The 17942-nt window shown below is 38.4% G+C and overlaps 1 protein-coding gene across 2 annotated transcripts in view; it reads left to right on the forward strand.

The window, feature by feature from the left end:
- THSD4 (thrombospondin type 1 domain containing 4) overlaps positions 1–17942 on the forward strand; it is a 244824-nt gene that overhangs the window by 180293 nt on the left and 46589 nt on the right. For both annotated transcript variants that reach the window (XM_077785884.1, XM_021532026.3), the window contains one exon: positions 4764–4968. In XM_077785884.1, the coding sequence (XP_077642010.1) occupies positions 4764–4968 (205 nt within the window). The remainder of the gene's footprint in view (positions 1–4763; positions 4969–17942) is intronic.

Genomic DNA, 17942 nt, shown 5'->3' on the forward strand with positions numbered 1-17942 from the left:
CAGATTCCTCCTAACCAAGGCAGAAGTGAGAGCTGCTGATGGAACTGTACGGGATCAAATGGGGACATGTCCACAAGCCCTGCACTCACTTTCTAGAGGTGTGTTTGCCAAAGGAATGTACATATTAGGATTATTCTTCATCTTCTTTACTCTTAAAAGCTGCTAACACAGCTACTTCAAAACACTTAAGTAAAGTTCTTTAATAAGCTCTTTGTAGAGTGAGGTCTCAAAGCTGAATAGCTCTCTTGACTTTGATGGGTGACAGACAGCAACTGTCTGTTTGTATTTCAGGTCTTTGGGGGTTTAGGCAGATTTCATAGACCCTAAATTGGGTTTGTGTATGGGAGAGCTACAAGTTCCATTTAGAGCATCTTCCCTCAAAACAACAGGAGAGAAGTTGTTTTCCTGTCTGAGGTATCAGTGTGAGATTCATACTTTAGATTTTTCAATCCTTTTTTATTAGCTGTTATTAGTTGATATCTCTAAGACCATCTTTTCACATGATTACTTTTTCTGGATGACTTTACTTTTTCCATTGTAACAAGAATAAAACCTTTTTTCTCTCAAGTAATTTTCTAGCCAGTAAGAAACTATTGAATATCTTGGTGAAAGAAAGAGTCTTTATATGTCTTCACATGAGTAGCTTTTTTTTTTTGCTAAACTGGTGCATATCCGCATACTATAAATGTAATTTAAATTCTAAAGGTTGTCAAAAATCAATAGCTTACTTCTTCTTACTGTCTGAAATTTATCTGACCAAATGAAGTTCAGCTTAAAGCACAGATAGGTAATGAAACCAACTATTGTGCAGGTAAAAAAATCTGTGATTAATTAAGTGGACCACATCTGGATATGACCACAATCTAATCGTGAGGGGCTGTAAATAGCATCAAAGATTTGTGAGCGTTAGGTCTGTGGACAGCAGGAAATATTTGAAAGCCAAAGCAGGATCAAATGTTTGGGTAAAAATTATGGTTATAGCTAACCACAAATCAAGTGAGAGCCATTAGAATGTTGTTTGTTATCCTGTGGTCGAATGTAAATTCTCAACATTGCTCCTTTGATTCGTAAAGCAAATGAGGGTTAGGCTGTGACCTTGAAGACATGTGAGACATTGAAGTGAGACAAGCAGGCTCTGCTGCCTTTCTTGTTCTCTGCTTTGGGAGGTTTTCTGAACTATGAGGTTTACCTTCTGCTCAAGTATAGCCATGGCTACTCATTGCTGAACAGCCTGTTCAGTTTGTTTCTACTGAAGGACATCCACCACCAAACCTTCACTGGTGTCTGTACACATGCAGTTCCTCCTACAGTAAAATGCTGCAAACATGGGCTGTGCTGGCATTTCCCTGCTGTGCTGTTAAAATGGCACATGCTGGCTAGTACTCTCTAGCAGTCATAACATCTTCATTGGTGTCTCATTTAATACCCTTCACAGACACAGAAATGGAAAGAATTATGTTTATCTAATTGAAGGAGTTAAGGTCATACATGAAGGTCAAAAATTCTAACAGCAGCCAGAGAAAAGTAGTAGTGTTATGCTCAGCTTCTTCACACATTGAGGGGAGAGCCATCTAGCCAATCTCTAGGCAGACCTGTGTAGACTTCAGAGGAAAAAACTCAGAAAAAGTAGTGTCCTTCCTAATAGAGAGGAGAGAGACTTACCAAAGGCAAGAAATAAAAGTTGGGGTGAAAATATCAGAAACTGACTGTCTGGGAAAGGAATCTAAGTCCTCTAATGCAAACTGTAATTCTGAAAGATGAGGAGCCAGAGCTTTCAGATGCCAAAGCAGTATGTGCTTCCTTGTTCCTAATTTGCTGTACCTCCTGCCTGGAGGGAAAGGATTACATGAGCAGTATGTCTGCAATACCTTACTGTCAATACCTTATTGCCAACTTCGCCAGTCTTAATTTCTCCGGTGTGGCTGTTAGACACTGAAGGAGACTCTGAAGGCCTTGTTAAAGTCAACGCACAGAATATTAATTTCTCTCCATTAATGTGCGGAACTTGTGAATTGCAAGTTCAGACACAATTTGAGCTTGATACATCCATGATGGTTTATCTCGGTCTTCTTTTTTGGGGCTTTTTTTTTTTTTCTTTTGTCCTTACTACATTTGGAAATGGCTTCCAGGAGGGATTGGCTCTGCAGTCTTTCTGAGGGCTGTTAGGGTGGCAGGTGAGCCTGAGGTCCTCTTGCCCTAAATGAAGATGGATGTGGCAGTTACGTTTGAGGCATCATTGCCAATCACCATGACCTCATCTGGTCCCAAAGATTTGTATACATAAAATTTTCTCAGGTGCTTCCTAACTTGATCTTTCTCATTTTCCCAAACTCAGTGGAAGTGATTTAATTTTACACAAAAATTCATGTGAATGAAAAATAATATACATACTTCCATTTGACACAGTTAAATCCAAAAGTCTTTTAAATTTATTAGTAAATTTTGCTTTGTGAAGACCATGGAATTGATAGAATTCTGCCCTGTCAAATCCATAAAGAGGCTGACTTCTGTGACTTGGCAAATTTCCAGTTGATGTCAACTTTGAAGTCAGTGAGGATTTCTTTGGAGGAAAGATATGAGGATTTGGATTAAAATATTTATTTATGATTGATAAGTGAAGTCCACCTGGTCACCAGACAAGGAGAACATATGATACAAGAAGAAACAGTTTGAGATTTCTTTTCAATTTCAGTTTAGTAGACCATTTAATTTCATTCCAAAGCAAAAGAAATCCTGGGCTGACTGAAAAATTTAAAAGAATGTATTACTGGTAACAAAGCAGCAGGAGTTGTTACTCATGTGGTAAAGGCTAATTTGAAAAGAAATGCTTTTCAAAGAAAGAAAAAATTTCATGTTTAGGTGTAAGAAATTAAATTTTGTTGTTGTTTTGCAAAGACCTACATTTTGATTTCATGAGGATTGTAAGTGCCACCTTGTGGACATCATTACTCTTGTAGCTCATTGTAGGACACCATAGTGAAGCAGAATAATAAAATTTAGTTTCAAAATCTCTAACAGAAATTAGTTATGTTTTCTTTGAGGTTTGGGAGATTTTGATTGATTTTCCAATATTGCTGTTGATGTGCTGAGGTGGAAGAACACACTACTTCAATGTCTGTAAATAAAGCCAATACTTGTCTTACTGTGGAGTCCTACTACTTCATGATATTTGTAGTTCTTACAGGAATTCCTTTGTTGATCACTCTCAGATCTTTCTCCTGAGTAAGCTATCAATGGATTACTGTGGGAGTGAAACCCCAGATGTCTGGTATTCTGACAAACTCCTTATGTTGTGACTCCCAATGTCCTTGTGTGAAAGTGGCTGGATAAAATGGTTCATGCAATGTCAGGAAGTAGCCTGTGTGATTTTTGGGGGTGTGTGTGTTGCAGGGGTTTTGTTGCTGGACATCCTGGCCCTGGGTAGATAAGCTATGCCATGTTTGTAAAGGGTTTGGGGAATGTCTTGTCTCCAATGCGTAGGTTCAGTGATGCCTGAGGTGATACATAGGTACAGCAAGCCCTGAGTTGGGCATTTCTACCCTTTTCACAAATAAAATCAAATTTTATTTTGAGGAATACAGAGTTTCTAATTCCATGCAGCTGATTTTCTGCTCGTTAATAACTTAAAGGTATTGTGATAAGATATATTAAATATCTGCTGCTTATCTTAAAGCTGTCTTCTAAGGATCTGCAGCTTCCTCGCTAGCCAAGTCAAACTGAAGCCTGTACTCTAGAAGTAAATCCCGTGTGGTTTGTCTGTATGCTGCTTAGCTGTCAGCCAGTCACAAATTCCTACTTATCTCCAGGCTATACTTAGGCCACAACCAATATCAAAATTCCAGGACATTAAATCTCTTCCTTGGCTTGCTGCTGAAGTGTTTTCTATGTTGTCACAAAACAGAAGCTGATTTATCTCAGATAAGTTGTTTTTTAAACTGTTAGAAAAAACAAAACTGTTAGTGTTGTTTGCAAAAACAGTTACATCCCCGGTCATCCAGGATTCCTTTAGCATCTCATCTTAGGAAAGCTGTTTTATGGATTTTACAAATCAAGATCAGTTGGATGGGGATTGGAACAATCTGGTTTAGAGGAAGGTGTCCCTGCCCATGGCAAAGGGGCTGGAACTGGATCATCTTCAAGGTTCCCTTCCAACCCAAAATATTCTGTGATTCTAGGAAATTATTTTGTTTTAAACTGTCCTGTCCAGGTGTGTGTTACTAAGTGGGTTGAAGGTTTTCTACTTGATGAACAGGTGGGTTTCTTCTCTAACTGTCTAGATGCAGTATAAAGATTTCTCTTTATACCTCTTTTGGTAAGAATTGGCTGAGTGCTCACTTTTAGAGGAGATTGAGACAAGACTATAGAGAAAGTAGTCCTGCTTCTGTAGAAAGCCTATGTTGAATTACAACAAAATCAAAGCTCTCCACCTCTTTCCTGAGTAGCAGCTGTGGGAACTATGTTTTTTTGGCTTTGCTTTCAGCTGAGGAGTATGCAGTCAGCATGATCAATGCATTACTGCTTGTGGTGTGTTCTTGGATTTTGCCTGGCAGGATGTAAGAACTGTTGACTACCTTGAAAACACCAAGTCTGAGAACCCTTTGGGTTTTATTGCTTTTTTCCCTATAGAAGACATTGCTGAAATGCTAATTCACAAAATCATTTCAGAATTGATTCTCCTTTGAAAGTCATGATATTCTCGGTTGTTGTGTCCAAAGTCTGCAGTTATAAGATCTTGGAAAAAGAAATCTTACTTTATTTTGCAGAGCATTGGCTGTGACGACTATCTGGGTTCTGACAAGGTGATTGACAAGTGTGGAATATGTGGAGGGGACAACACTGCTTGCAAAGTTGTGTCTGGAGTTTTCAAACACACGCTAACAAATCTTGGCTACCACAAGATAGTGGAAATTCCTGAAGGAGCTACTAAAATCAACATTACTGAGATGTCAAAGAGCAACAACTATTTGGGTAAGTTGCATCTCAGTGAATGAAGAATGGTTTGTGTGCTAGTGCAATGGGGTGGAGGTTATGCCGGGAAAGGCCCTCTGAGCAGTGTGAAATTAATGTCAAGAAGAAGGGAGGAAAGAAAATAAATTGTTAAACAGGTGTTTTGATCAGAACTAACTGGCTGGTTTTAATTCTACATTGATCTTGCATGACAAACATTATAGACCTGTTACAGTCTATTTCCCTGCCTGTCTGACTTGGCTTTAGTTTCTCCTTTCAATCCGTTCCGCTGTGCTGTTTCCCTTTCCCACATCATTAACCTTCTCTGATCAGTCAAGAATCCAGCCAAGCAGATGCTTGTGTATATAAAAGGCTGCTTGAGTAGAAAAGAGCATCTTCTGATTGCCAAAGAGTTTCAGTTCTTTTAAAGTGAGATAATTTGATATTGAGGAGATATTCAGAGAATCCAAGGTCTTTGTACAGTTATTTATTCAGAAGCAGGTCCTTAATTCAAAACCACGGAGGATCCTGGAATATTTATAGTAACATAACATTTTAATGTATACTTCTAGATATGTATAGTGGGTTTCAAATTAGAGATTATGTGGAATTTATACCAGATCTATATCAGTCTTATGTGTATTTATGAACTATTGCATTCCCCACTGTAACCTGTAATGTTCCCAGGTTACAAAGCCCTTAGTTTGTCTACATTTGTGCATGTTTTGTAGGTAATTCTGATGAGTGGACTGGAGAGACAAGAGTTACTTATTATTTATAAAATCTACTCCTCACCCTTCAGTTTTCTCTTCACCATCCTTAGATCTGTCTTTAAAATCACTATTGCAGATGATAAAATTGGAGCCACCTGAGAAATTCTGTGCTAGCTTGGTGTGGTTATTGCTAGAAACTGTCTAGCTGTACTAGAAGTTTCAAATGCCAGTCCTCTTGTTGGACAGCCGCTTTATCTCCCCTCTGGTGGGTAAAGCATCTCAGCTGCTGCTCAGGTACAAAAAAAGGAAGGTGCTCATTATGGAATTGCTTTTACTCTTTTCTACTTTCTTCCCCTTAATTCCTGCTGAAGCTGAAATGAATTCCACAGAAAAATTGCCTGTAGATTAATATGAGGAACAGTCTGAACTGGAAAGTGTGTTCCATAATTTTACCAAAAATTTACTTCAAAATTGAAGAAATAGTATAAGCTACCCACAGTCCAAGAAAGCCAAATGTTTTGAACCAATTGTCTGGGTGGTCTCTGTTCTTATTTGTCCTGGTTTCATCCAAATGAGGTTTTGATACATTATATACCAACATACACCAGCATTTGTTTTTTTTATGAGAACATCAACACTAACTTAATTGATGATGAACTAAACCAATCATTCTTTCTAAAGAATTTCCATGGATACGTACACATTTGGTAGAAAATGGGTGAGAACATAGCTGAATTGGCAGTACAGTGAAAGTAGTCACATTACTAATATATAAAATCATGGAGTTGAATGTAATTTTTCTGTCAGATTTATGTGCCAGCATCTGAAAACAGCTGACAGAAAAACTCCCTTAACTATATTAAAGTGTCCTGAGCCACTTGAACATTTTTGTAATGGGCAGGACAGAAAGAGAGTAACATTTTTGTTCGAAAATAACCAGGCTGTTGGCATGTATGGGAAAGTGACAGAGTTTTACTTTCCCATGCTACTCCTTAACTTCGTATGCCCTGAGCTCTTGGTTTATGCTATCATCTTTTCTTTCTCTCTTTTTTTTTTTTTTATCCATTTCATATGTTTTATTTAAAAGTGCTGGTATGAATTTAGTCTGCTAAATTTGCCAGCTCCCTCCCATGTTAGGAATTCTTGAGGATGTAATTCCAGCCTAGAAGAATTCCAGCCACTCTGCTTACATTGTTACACAATAAACTTGGTTTATTAAAGCAGGTGTGTTACACCAGGACAAAAATGAACATGTTCGAGCAGATCAGAAAGCTGAAAATAAGAGAAAGGCTTATCAAACAACTTATTGGACAAGTGAAATGGTAATTATGAAGTTGGTTTCTTGGCATATTGGATAAAATAACATTCAGAATTGAAACATTTTTATAGTACACGTAACACTGGTGGAGCTGGGAAACTTGAAAACTCGAACTGTTTGCTCTATATTTATGGTAATAAGCAGAAGTCTTGAACTTTTAAAATAAAAAAATTAAAATTGTTCTTATGCTGCTGCAGCAATGAGAAAATTAACCCAGCAGCCATTCCTTTAAGGATGTAGCTCAGTGCTTTGCAAAACTGAATTTTCAATACCCTATTCTGTCACAATGCAGTTGTAGCCATCAGAGCTGCTTGTAAGGACCATTCCCCCTTTTTTTTTTTCCAAGGCGCATCAGTTGGTTGCTTTTGGTTTTTCTTTCACTTTGTACATTTTCGTTTCTTCAATGCAAAATTGGAAGTCAGCTCAAGGTCATTAAGATTTTTTTTTTTTAGGAGATGATGGCAGGTGTTCCTAAGTATCAGTTACTCTGTTTTTCTCTGTTTGGGAGATTGTCTTGAGTTCCATGTGGTTTCATTAAGCAGGGTTACCAAGCTCCACACTTTCCTCTAAAGTACTAAGCAAGCGAGCAATCAGGAGTGTTCACAAGGAGATATTTCTTTAAAATCAGGAGGTGCTGGAAAAAGCAGGCAAGAATATGATTTTCAAACTTGGCTACAAGTCATCCAAATGTTTGAAAGCTTCTCCATACTGCTTTTGTGAACTATTTTGTATTAGTCTATTGCTCATTTTTGTAAAGCCCTCATAAAAAGCACAGTTCTAACATTTCTGCTGAATATGATTCAGCTTACTGAGTTTTCTCATTTTGAGGACTGCATTTTTGGCTTTTGCACACAAGCTGGAGTGATTCCAGAATAACATTTTTAAGTTCTTGCCACTGGAAAACAATAAACTTCTGTTAAAAAGAGAAAGCATGACAGTGCTTTAAAGTGTTTCTGGAATGTTATCTGGGTCGTCAGAATATACAGATTAAAGGAGATGGGCTAATTGGTTGTTCATGGAATTCTGTAATTAACTTTTAATAAAATCCCAGTTTAGAATGGAGTGAATTTCATACAGCACAAATAGAGTATTTTCTTCTCCCCCTGCCCAAGTATTCCAATTCTTTTTAGGCTTTGCACTTCTTGCAGATCTTTACTGTAGGAGGAGTGTCGATGTGAGAAAGGAAAATATTTTAGCAGTCAAGTTGGGAATGGGCTACAGCATTAACTAGTGTGTCTTAGTGAGCCAAAACAGACTAAGAGAGCCATGAGGTGTATCTGAAATTGCCCAGGAAACATCTCATGCTGGTTTTCTAGTGTGTGTTTGTTGGGAAAGAAAGCAGTCCAGTTTTGGAGTGCTATATAATAGCTATTCATAACTATTAATGATGTATTCATCAGTCTGTATATTTACTCTAGGGTTTTTTTTTTACAGTTAAGAGAAAAAGCTGTGTATTAGCAACTCTATAAAGTGTAGAGAAGGCTATAGGCTGCACAGCCCTGAGCTATGTCAGAATGACTTATCAAAGTCGTTTTCAGCAGTATTTTCTTACTGGCTCATGTGTAACAGAACCTTTTGGTAACAGAACTGCTGACCTTGGACAGACCTTTCCATTGGCAAAGCACTTCTGTCACATGCTAGAGACAAAGACATACTTTTTATCCCACTGGTAATCATCAGCTGGACAGTTCTCATACCCCGACATGGGAAACTTGCCACTGAATTAAGTAGGACCATGATACCTTCAGTGGGACCAGCACATTACAGCACTTGTGCTGCAAAACATGTGGGTTGGAGTAGAAATATTTCTGCATCTTTGGGATTGGGATTTGAGATAACAGCAGAATTTAAAGCCAGATAACAGATCTGAAGTGATTAGTTGGAATGTAGTTTTTTTTGCATGTTGTGTCTTGAGAACCTAATTGAAAGAAGCTGGTTGCTATCCATATCCACAGCCTCAAATGCAAGGCAATCTATTGGGAAGGAAGTGTCAGCAGTTCAAATTAAAATTTAGCTTAATACAGAGTTGAAAGATACAATGCACTTTAATGAACTTTAGTTGAGATAATCTGGTAATGTCTGTAACTCAAGGAGCAGTTTGTTTCTGGAGCAGTTGTCTGAGTGTGGAGTCCTGTGGGTTTGGGATTGAGAGCAGGAAAAGGTAGCAGACATGCTGCCTGCCATCAGAGGCCTGCAGGGCTCTGAGGTGCCCCATCCAAGGGAAGGTGGATAATTCCCAGTGTGGGCAAGTCTTCTAGCATTTTCTTTCTTACCTGAATGCTATTTTCCACAAAGATGTTTGTTTCATAGTGAATGTATTTAACTGCTAATTGTAAAGCTCATTACAGTTCCTTCAGGGAATATATTATGTATTTCAGTTTTGTTTTTAATGGAGTTCAGTCATTTCAGTCACTAAATGAGATAGAGACATCTTTGTATCTAATTAATTTTCCCTGCTTTCTGTAAAATGATACTCTGCTATTTCTAGCATCTCCTATTAGCACATGCCAGTATACACATTTTATGATTAAAATAAAAGTTGCAGATTAATATTTTTTTAAACAAAGGTCCAAGGGGTGTTAATAGTACTATTGTGAATATTGGTGTGCCTGAACATGAATATGATTTTAAGGAATTTGTTGTATGAAAACAGGGCCTGAGACTACTGGTGCTGAGAAAAGGTGCTCTGAAAACCATTTTTATTCAATGTTCCCTGTAGCAGATAATATTCAAACAGTACATCTCATGATGAAAGATTGTTAGCAACTCTTGAACTTAAAATAACATTTCAAAATCACTTTAGAGATTCTAAATTACAGCAAATAAAGGTGTTAGATTCGAACACTGGCAAGAATTTAGAAGATAAACATTGCTAGAGGCACTGCTGTGATCATGTGAAGAGCTTTATAATATATATATTCATTGTTTTCCTTCATGTGGTGCTTATTAAGTCAACTAATATGCCTCAAAATATAATTTTTAAATTGCTGTTAATTAATTTTTTACACAAGATTAAATGTTTCTGTGCAAAAAAAGATACAATGAATATAGTAATATGGAGGAGAGGATGCAGGTTTTAGGGCTTGGAATGAACTTTATACAAGGAATCTGCTTATAATAAACTTCTGTTTCAGTGCTTCAGTGTGCCTTGGGCTCAGTGGCTCTCCCACTGCATGAGAGCTGTCAGTGCTCCATTGATAGTTCTCACATTTCTGCTCAAAACCAAAGCCTGCAGTTTATCATTTGAGTTTGTGCAGTGCTGTAACCCAGAGCTATGCTATTATGTATGTTTATTGTGATGGATTTGAGACCTTCCCAAGGACTTGAACATTGTATTAATCATTGAGTGCATCCCTGTGTGTGTCAGTGAATTTGAGTTGGAGTGTCTCTCTTGCATCTGTGGCTTCCTGAATGCATTGCTTAAAAACAAATGTAATTACAATATCTGGATAAGAATAACTATTTTTTTTACCTTTTGTCCTTTGTACTCTTGACTGTTCTCTGCTGGTGTTAAACAACAAAGATATTTCTTAGTACAGCCAACAATGTGCTCCAAAGTGCAGAGAAAAGATTTAAGGAATCACTTCTCAAATAAACTGAACTTAGACACAGCAAGTTCAAACCATAAGGAAACTTCAGAGTGAATTATTAGTGTCTGCAGAGGCAGTTACAATCAGTGTGTAAACTTCAGCAGCACATTTTGAATAATGTTCTTAAGAAATGCTTTTTATGATTAGGTATCCTAGTGAAACTGTTGTGTCCCTATTTCCTGAATACTGAACTGGAAAGTCAGGAAATACTACTCAGGAAGAGAAGAACTTGGGGGGGTTTTGGAAAATATTTGCAAATCAATTGTTCTGATAAAAACATGGAACTGGAAATATAAGTTGATAACTCCTGGTTATTGGCTTCTAGCCTACCTCTTTGTCTCCACTCAGTCTTGTCCTTCAGTGCTTCAGATTCTACATTTGGTCAAATATTTTCTGACTCTACAAGACTGGCCATTAATAGCTTCTTTAGAAATTTTGTGGCACCTTAAAAGTTCCAATTCAATGTCAGTTTTAGAAGAGACCTGATGAGCAGAGAAGAGTCTTAACTTTTTCCACTTAATTCAGTTTAGTTAGCTAGCACTGCTTGTTGTAGATATGGTGATTCTCTGAATTAATAATGATTTTAGTTAATTGCTCTCTGTGTGGCCATGCCTTAATTCAAAAGCAACACAGGTCTCCTAAGAGGCTCATCTGTCTCAACAGGGATTTAAAAACAGCCTTAAACTAAAGTGTCTAATGCTGACTTATCCAGGAATGTACTTTTCCATGGCTGTTATTTTCTGCACAGAAGCCCAGGGTCTGATCAGACAAACATGCATTTTTTAGCAGCTACCCAGTTTAGCCTGTGATTTAATATTACAGTAATTGCTGACAGATTCCCTGCAGGATTTATGTTTAACTGGGTATGCTGGCCTGAGAAATTTAATAGATCACATTTCCTTGAGCTGAAAAGTGTGGTATTGTGGTTGGTTGGTTATGGCTAAATGGGTTTATATGGTGATTTTTAATAATTTCATGGTCTTCTTCTGCAAACTGCAGTTTCAGTATGTGTGGGGCCTGCAGCTTGCTCTGACATTAAGTGGTGTTAATTACCTTTACCATAGCCAGTCTGGCTCCCATATTCTTTGTGAAGGGTTCAAGGCAATGGTGGAGAGGGATGAGGAGTCTCTGGTTTATGCCTGGAGATGACAGGAATCTTAGAAGCATATTCTGGCAAGAAGTTTTGGATCAGCCTGAGTTTGGATCTTGCTTTTCGTGGTTGTATTCCTGTGTTGGTTGATAATGTATGTATAGATAAGCTAGGAGGAAAATGAAGATCAACACAAGTTTGCTTCTAATGCAGAAGGGTTATAAACCCTATTTTTCACCTGTAGTTCATTATTAGGATGTCCAGTTCTCCCTGTACACACTTACACTTCTATACACTTTCAGTTATTGTCCCTAAAATAGTTTCAAATTGATTTTCTGCAGGGAATGTTTCTTTCACTAAGTAAATGTTCATCTTACTATAGCCAACATGTATTACTTGGCTGGGATGACCACTAACTAAAACCCTTGAAGCTGTTAAGAGTTTGGATGAAATTCAACCCTAATGAATTCAACTCCACTGAATTAAAGTTGCACAAGCATCTTACCTAGTGTAATGACCTGTAGTTGGAACAGAATATATCCACGACATTATTCTTTGCTGACCATATATTTTTTCAACTACTGCTGTTGCTTAAATAATTACAATTTAGAGTTTCTGGCAGGGTTATCTTATTATAGTAAATTCCAAGGTGACCTTTTCCCTTCTGGCTTCATTAAATAGCCAGCTGGTATCTAATACTCTGTATAGTGGTCTGTAGGGTTCCAGGCACATTTTGAAAACATACAAAAGAAATACTTTCTCAAAAACTAGTTTGTTTATTTTTATATATTAAATGGCTGATCTTAAAAGAATTACAAAAAGACAGACTTTGCTGCTCCTCTGGATGATGGAAATACTCTTACATCTGGCTTTAGGTTAAGTCTTGATGGCTAGATTAACTTGTATGTGCCGGCTTTCCACCACTGTCTCACAAAACAGTTCTCTGCAGGTCACTTGCCATCAGTGTTTTCACTCAGGAGCTTTGAAATAAGTTTTTCCTTTTTTCCTGAGGGCAGGAGGTCTGAGGGGTAACCCTGAGCTGGGGTGCTGAACAAGAAATGCCATGACTTTGCACCTAGTCTGAATCTGCAGGAGAATTCTCCATGTTACTGTTTTTCCAGGTAAATGGCTTCTTGTTTCTTTCCAGCTGCCAGTTCTGGCTGTGCTTTTTGGCTCATACCTGCTCACTGGTGGCAGTGGTCATGACCAATTTTGGAACCCATAAAAATCACATTTTCATTTCCTAGTTGTGTCATCATATGACAGAGGTGGTGGTGTATTCTTTTACCATTTGTTTATAAGCATTGTTCTTATAAAAACAGCCCTTATTACGCAGAGCAGCAGCTGAAACCTGCTGCTGCTTTGATGATCTGCCCTGTAAATACATCATCTGAACAGCAGCCAGCAGCAATGAGTCCCACTGAGGTGTTGGTTTCAAAAGTTCTGTGTTAAAAGAATTGTTTTTTCTTACTCATTAAATAGGGAAAGATTGCTTTGAAAGGCAAGGAAAGGATAAAGAGCAATATGCAAAATAGTGAGAGGAAACTCAGAAAGGCTGGTTGTTCAGTTTAACTTGTAAAACACCCAGCAATCTGGTTGCTTATATAACTTTGCAAACCCCCTTGGCATAGAAGCCTCTAGAGAACTGACTCTGCAAGATTTTCAGTATTTCCTGCTTCTTGTCAGACCCCAAAATCTTTAATTTCAGCCTTCCTCACAGTGTTTTGATTAGATTTCTGTTTCCAGTTATGGACAGAACCAAGAAACTTGAATGCAAAAATTTCAAAGAAGATGCATTAAAACATGAAAGAGATGGTCTGTTTGAACAGTTTTTATTAATCTGAACCCAATTAATGGGACCTTTTTAGATCTTGAAGGTTTAGATTATTTTTGTCTTCTAGATAATGACCAAACCACCAAGCAGTTTCCATACAAACACTCCCTTGAAGGGTGCACAGTATTTGGAATATCAACTCATTGTTTGTTCAAAGCTTCTTAAAATACCTAAGCTCTCTGAACAGTGGGTGCTAATGGGGCATCTTTTGGTGGATGCATTTCATGGCACTGGCCAATACTCAATAAAATGAATTCTCCTCTAACTAATGCAGCTGACTATCTGCTTTCACTCCATTCTTCCTTTGTCCCTATAAAGGCCAAGAGAGGACTGTGTTGGAAATGTCATGTACTCTTTGGAAGTTATTATCTTTGGGAGTTGATTGAAATCTTTGCATGTAATTGGTTGCTCAGCTGTATTTTACCTGGAAAAAACACTACTTTATAAAGTTGTTAGCAAGGTGTAGTCATTGGCCTGATACAATACTATTCTCCTTTTCTTATAAATTTTAATTCAAAATTAATTTTATTCTGTGACTTAGCTGTGCATAAAGAATGATCAGAATCTGTCCAAATTCATAAACTATCCATAGGCAAATTCCCAAATCTCATGAAGACACAATTCTTCCTTTTCATGCCAAGAGGAGAAGTTGTTACTAATTTAAATAGTTGTTCAACTGCTACATAACAAAACTTAGGAAAAAATGGTTGAGAACCTGGTTTCAATTGTCACAGATGTTTATGTGCAGCATTCTTTGATTCCATAATCTTATTTTATTCTGAGCAAAATTCTCTTTTGGATTGAGAAAAACCCTTCTTTGTTCCTTAAGCATCCCTTGATCTAGTCAGATAGAATGTGTTCTTACATCTTTGATTCTGTAAAAGAAACTTTCTTGGGTTTTTTTTTCCCTGTTCCTTCTCTTATTTCCCTTTGAACTGCTCAATTTCAACATTTTTGGGTTTTACCCTTTTCAAAATCTCTTTTAGTAAAATAATCATGCAGTTGAAATTCTACATGATTAGTGGCTTCATGGTTGGAACCAATAAAGAGATTTCATCTGCAGAGAATATTTTTATATTGCAGCATTAAATTCCAAAAGAAATCCAAGTCCTTTCTAATACACAATATATATGGGGATTTAAATCTTGATTTATAGACTGTATGATTAAGTTAGTCAAGGTAGATTAAACTTTATCCTTTATTTCTTAGCTTGCCCAGTGTCTTTGTTTTCTGTTGAATATTACTTCAAACACTTTGTGTCAGAAGAATTTGGGTGCTTAGAAGCACTACGGACCCAGTCTCGTTTTCATATTTGTACCCATGGCAGCAATAGTTGCCCCTTGGTCATAACTCCATTTTTTGAGTACCAAATTACTGTAATTCTGAAAATGCTGTGAATGTGTTGAGAGATGTGGGTCAGGTGAATGTCTGCTGTGAGATTATGGGCTGGCTTTTAATCAGCTACCTGGCAAAGGTTACCAGCTTGCATGGCTAATCAGGACACAGCTTAGGGACCTCAAGACTGAACAACTGAATATCTGTTAAGCACTGATAACCATGAAGTGCTAGGGGAAGCGTTTTAAAGGTGTAGCAGTCCAGCTGCAGCTGTTGTTGTTTGGGTTGTTCCTTAGTCCATTGCCTTCAGTCCATTCCCCTACTCCAGCTCTTCTGTGGGAGAGAAGAACGCGGCCCTGAGGCAGCGCGCGCTCACTCGGTGTGAGTGTGGCACCTGCAGAACCTCCTGCGGGTCCTGAGCAAGGAACACCTGAACTTCAATCAGGATTCTGGGCAGGAGTCTCCTTGAAATCATGAGGGAGGTGAACCTCAGGGAGGAGCATGAACAGAACTGTTAGGAGGACTCTAACCAGGCATGGGGACATTTAAATTATAGGCCACACCAGAGCTTTGGAAAACTTGGAAAAGTGATGTGCTTTATTGGTGAAATGAGGCCTTGTCATTGCAATTACTTTTAAAGACCTAAGGCAACAACACCTTAGTGTGTGATGTGTCTGCTGATGTTCAGTCAGACTGCAGAATTAAGATTCCTTCAATAAGAGAAACTGAAAGTTTACTGTTGAATTTCTGTCATAACACTTCATCATTCTCTTTTAGGCTTATATTGCAGAGGACTGGGGGGATTGAATTTTTCTCAAGTGTCTTTCTAGGCCAAACTAGAAGGGGCTCTATTCATAATGATAGTTCCTCAGATTTTTTGATTGTTCATACAAAATACCTTTTCTTTCCTTCCCCAAGTCTAATTAATACAGGGGAAGACCAAGTCATGGAAATTTGTTTGGCGTGAGTTTAAATTTATGAACAGACAATACCTTTTTTCAGTTGTCTTCTGCCAATTTAAAAGGGAAAAAAAATACAGTGAAATATGATGCAGTCCTACATTTGTGTCAAGAGGTTGTAACTTCTCAGCATCAAAATTTTCTTTTGCATTTTTAGCAAAGCAGACTTCTGAAGAAAAGTCTCTGACGTATCTATTGAAACAAAAGCACCTAGTCTTAAGAACTTGTGGTTCCTTCTGTCTTTTTCTATTGATACAGTGAGAAATAGATTTTTCTTCTAACTTTTGCCTCGCTAAATAGCACATCCCTGAAGCTTTCAAGTCTCTAGTTCAGAAAAATTACTCATGGACTGTTTTGAAACTGTTCATAGAGTCCTAATGAGCACCAGACCTAGTTTATTGTTCTGCCAGCAGTTAGCTTTATTAGAGGGAGAGCTATTTTGCATTGAAACTTCAAAGTTTGTGAATTACTTTAAGCAAAGGTTCACTGCTTTATGAATGAACAGAGGATTCCTTCCCCATGCTTGTTTATGTGAGTTCAGTTCTGAGCAGTTGTGCAGATTTTGGAGAACAACAAAGGAAAATTACAGCATTTTATTGTGCTCTGTTTGTAAAGAAGTGTCACATGTTTGTAATTTAGTACATTGCTATGAACCTTATAGATAGTATAATTTATAAAGATAAACATGGGAAATTCCATTAATGTGTTCAGATTAACATTGAATTAACTTGTCTTGACAGTGGCCGTTGGGAGTGTTCCTTTATGGCAAAAATCTGTCTTTAGCATCTCCACTGCACACATTATTGAAGCAAAGGTGAAATCAAACTGAATCATTTTTTTTCCTACCTTGGAATATATCTAAAGGTTGAGGAGAAAGAGACAGGGACTGTGGAGTGGGATAGGATATAAGCATTTGTGTTTTATTTCAGTATCATCCCTAATGCAGATGTAGCAATAGAAGTTTGACACTTCCACAGAGGTGAGTTGATGAAGGCTTTTTTCAGTCTTTCAGCTTTATCACTTGTTTCAAGCAGAAAACAATGGTAATATGGTCAGGATAGCTATGAGGTCTAACCCACATCAGGCATGTTGGAATGTAGCTAACCTTTTAAATTTATTATATGCATCTCCAGTGGCCTTAATTCTGTAAGTGATGGGGGGTACTCTGTAGAGACCCTCAGCTCTGCTTAGTATTAAAGTGTTAATAAACTGTCTGTCAGATTGTAAGGTGTGAAAATCTAAACCTCAGAGTGCTGCGTGGTAGAACACAGGAATACTGTGACAGAGCACATAGACCTGATTATACAGTGATGTTATACAATTTCTAGTGTTTCTTTACTGTATTTTGTGTATGTGTCTGAAATGCAGATTTTCCTGATGAATTTGGTGTTATTGATTGTAGAGTTGTGTTTGCACTGTATATCCCCTCATAATGGTTTGTCCCTCCATATCCCCTCTTTGTGCCTGTTTGGTTCATCCCAGCTTTTCCATCAGTACCTGTATGTCCATCACACCCCAACCCATCCCCCTGTCTCCTCCCAGGTGATGTGTCCATCACCTGGTGACCCTTCCCCTTTGTCCAGATCCTTCCCCCAGGGTCACCAGGTGACTGGACCCCGGCTGGGACTCCTCCCTGACCCCCTCCTCAGGGGTCACTCTGGGGCCTTGCCCCCAGAGAGCCACTCCCATGTCCTTCCTTCCCCCGCTGGCTGCTCGGGTTTCCCGCTCCCCCTATATCTGGCTGCTCCGGGCTGGGAGACCCTCTCTCTTGCTCTGGATGCCTTTTGAGGTCAGATGTGGCCTGGGATCTCTCCAGGCCCTCATTAAACTAATCCTGAGGGAGAGCACCTCTTCCTTTGCTTGTGGGACCCGCTTGTCTTTGGACTCACGTGGGAGCTTCTCCAAGCCCCCCGGGATCCAAGGAGAAGTTCCTTCCCTCTGCCCACCTCGCCCCACTCCCCAGCTGGCCGACGTCCACAGGGGATCTGTTCCTGTGGATTCGAGGGAGAGATGGAGCAATTAGTAATGGACTAATGCTGCTTTCTTTCCACTTGGTTGAATTGTGTCATTTTAATTTACTATGTTGGAATTTTCATCCTGTCTTAGAGGTAGAATGAATGAACACTCAGCTGTGAATTTATATGATCAGACTGTGG

Source organism: Lonchura striata, chromosome 11, assembly GCF_046129695.1.
Source record: "Lonchura striata isolate bLonStr1 chromosome 11, bLonStr1.mat, whole genome shotgun sequence".
In the NCBI taxonomy this organism is placed as follows: Eukaryota; Metazoa; Chordata; class Aves; order Passeriformes; family Estrildidae; genus Lonchura; species Lonchura striata.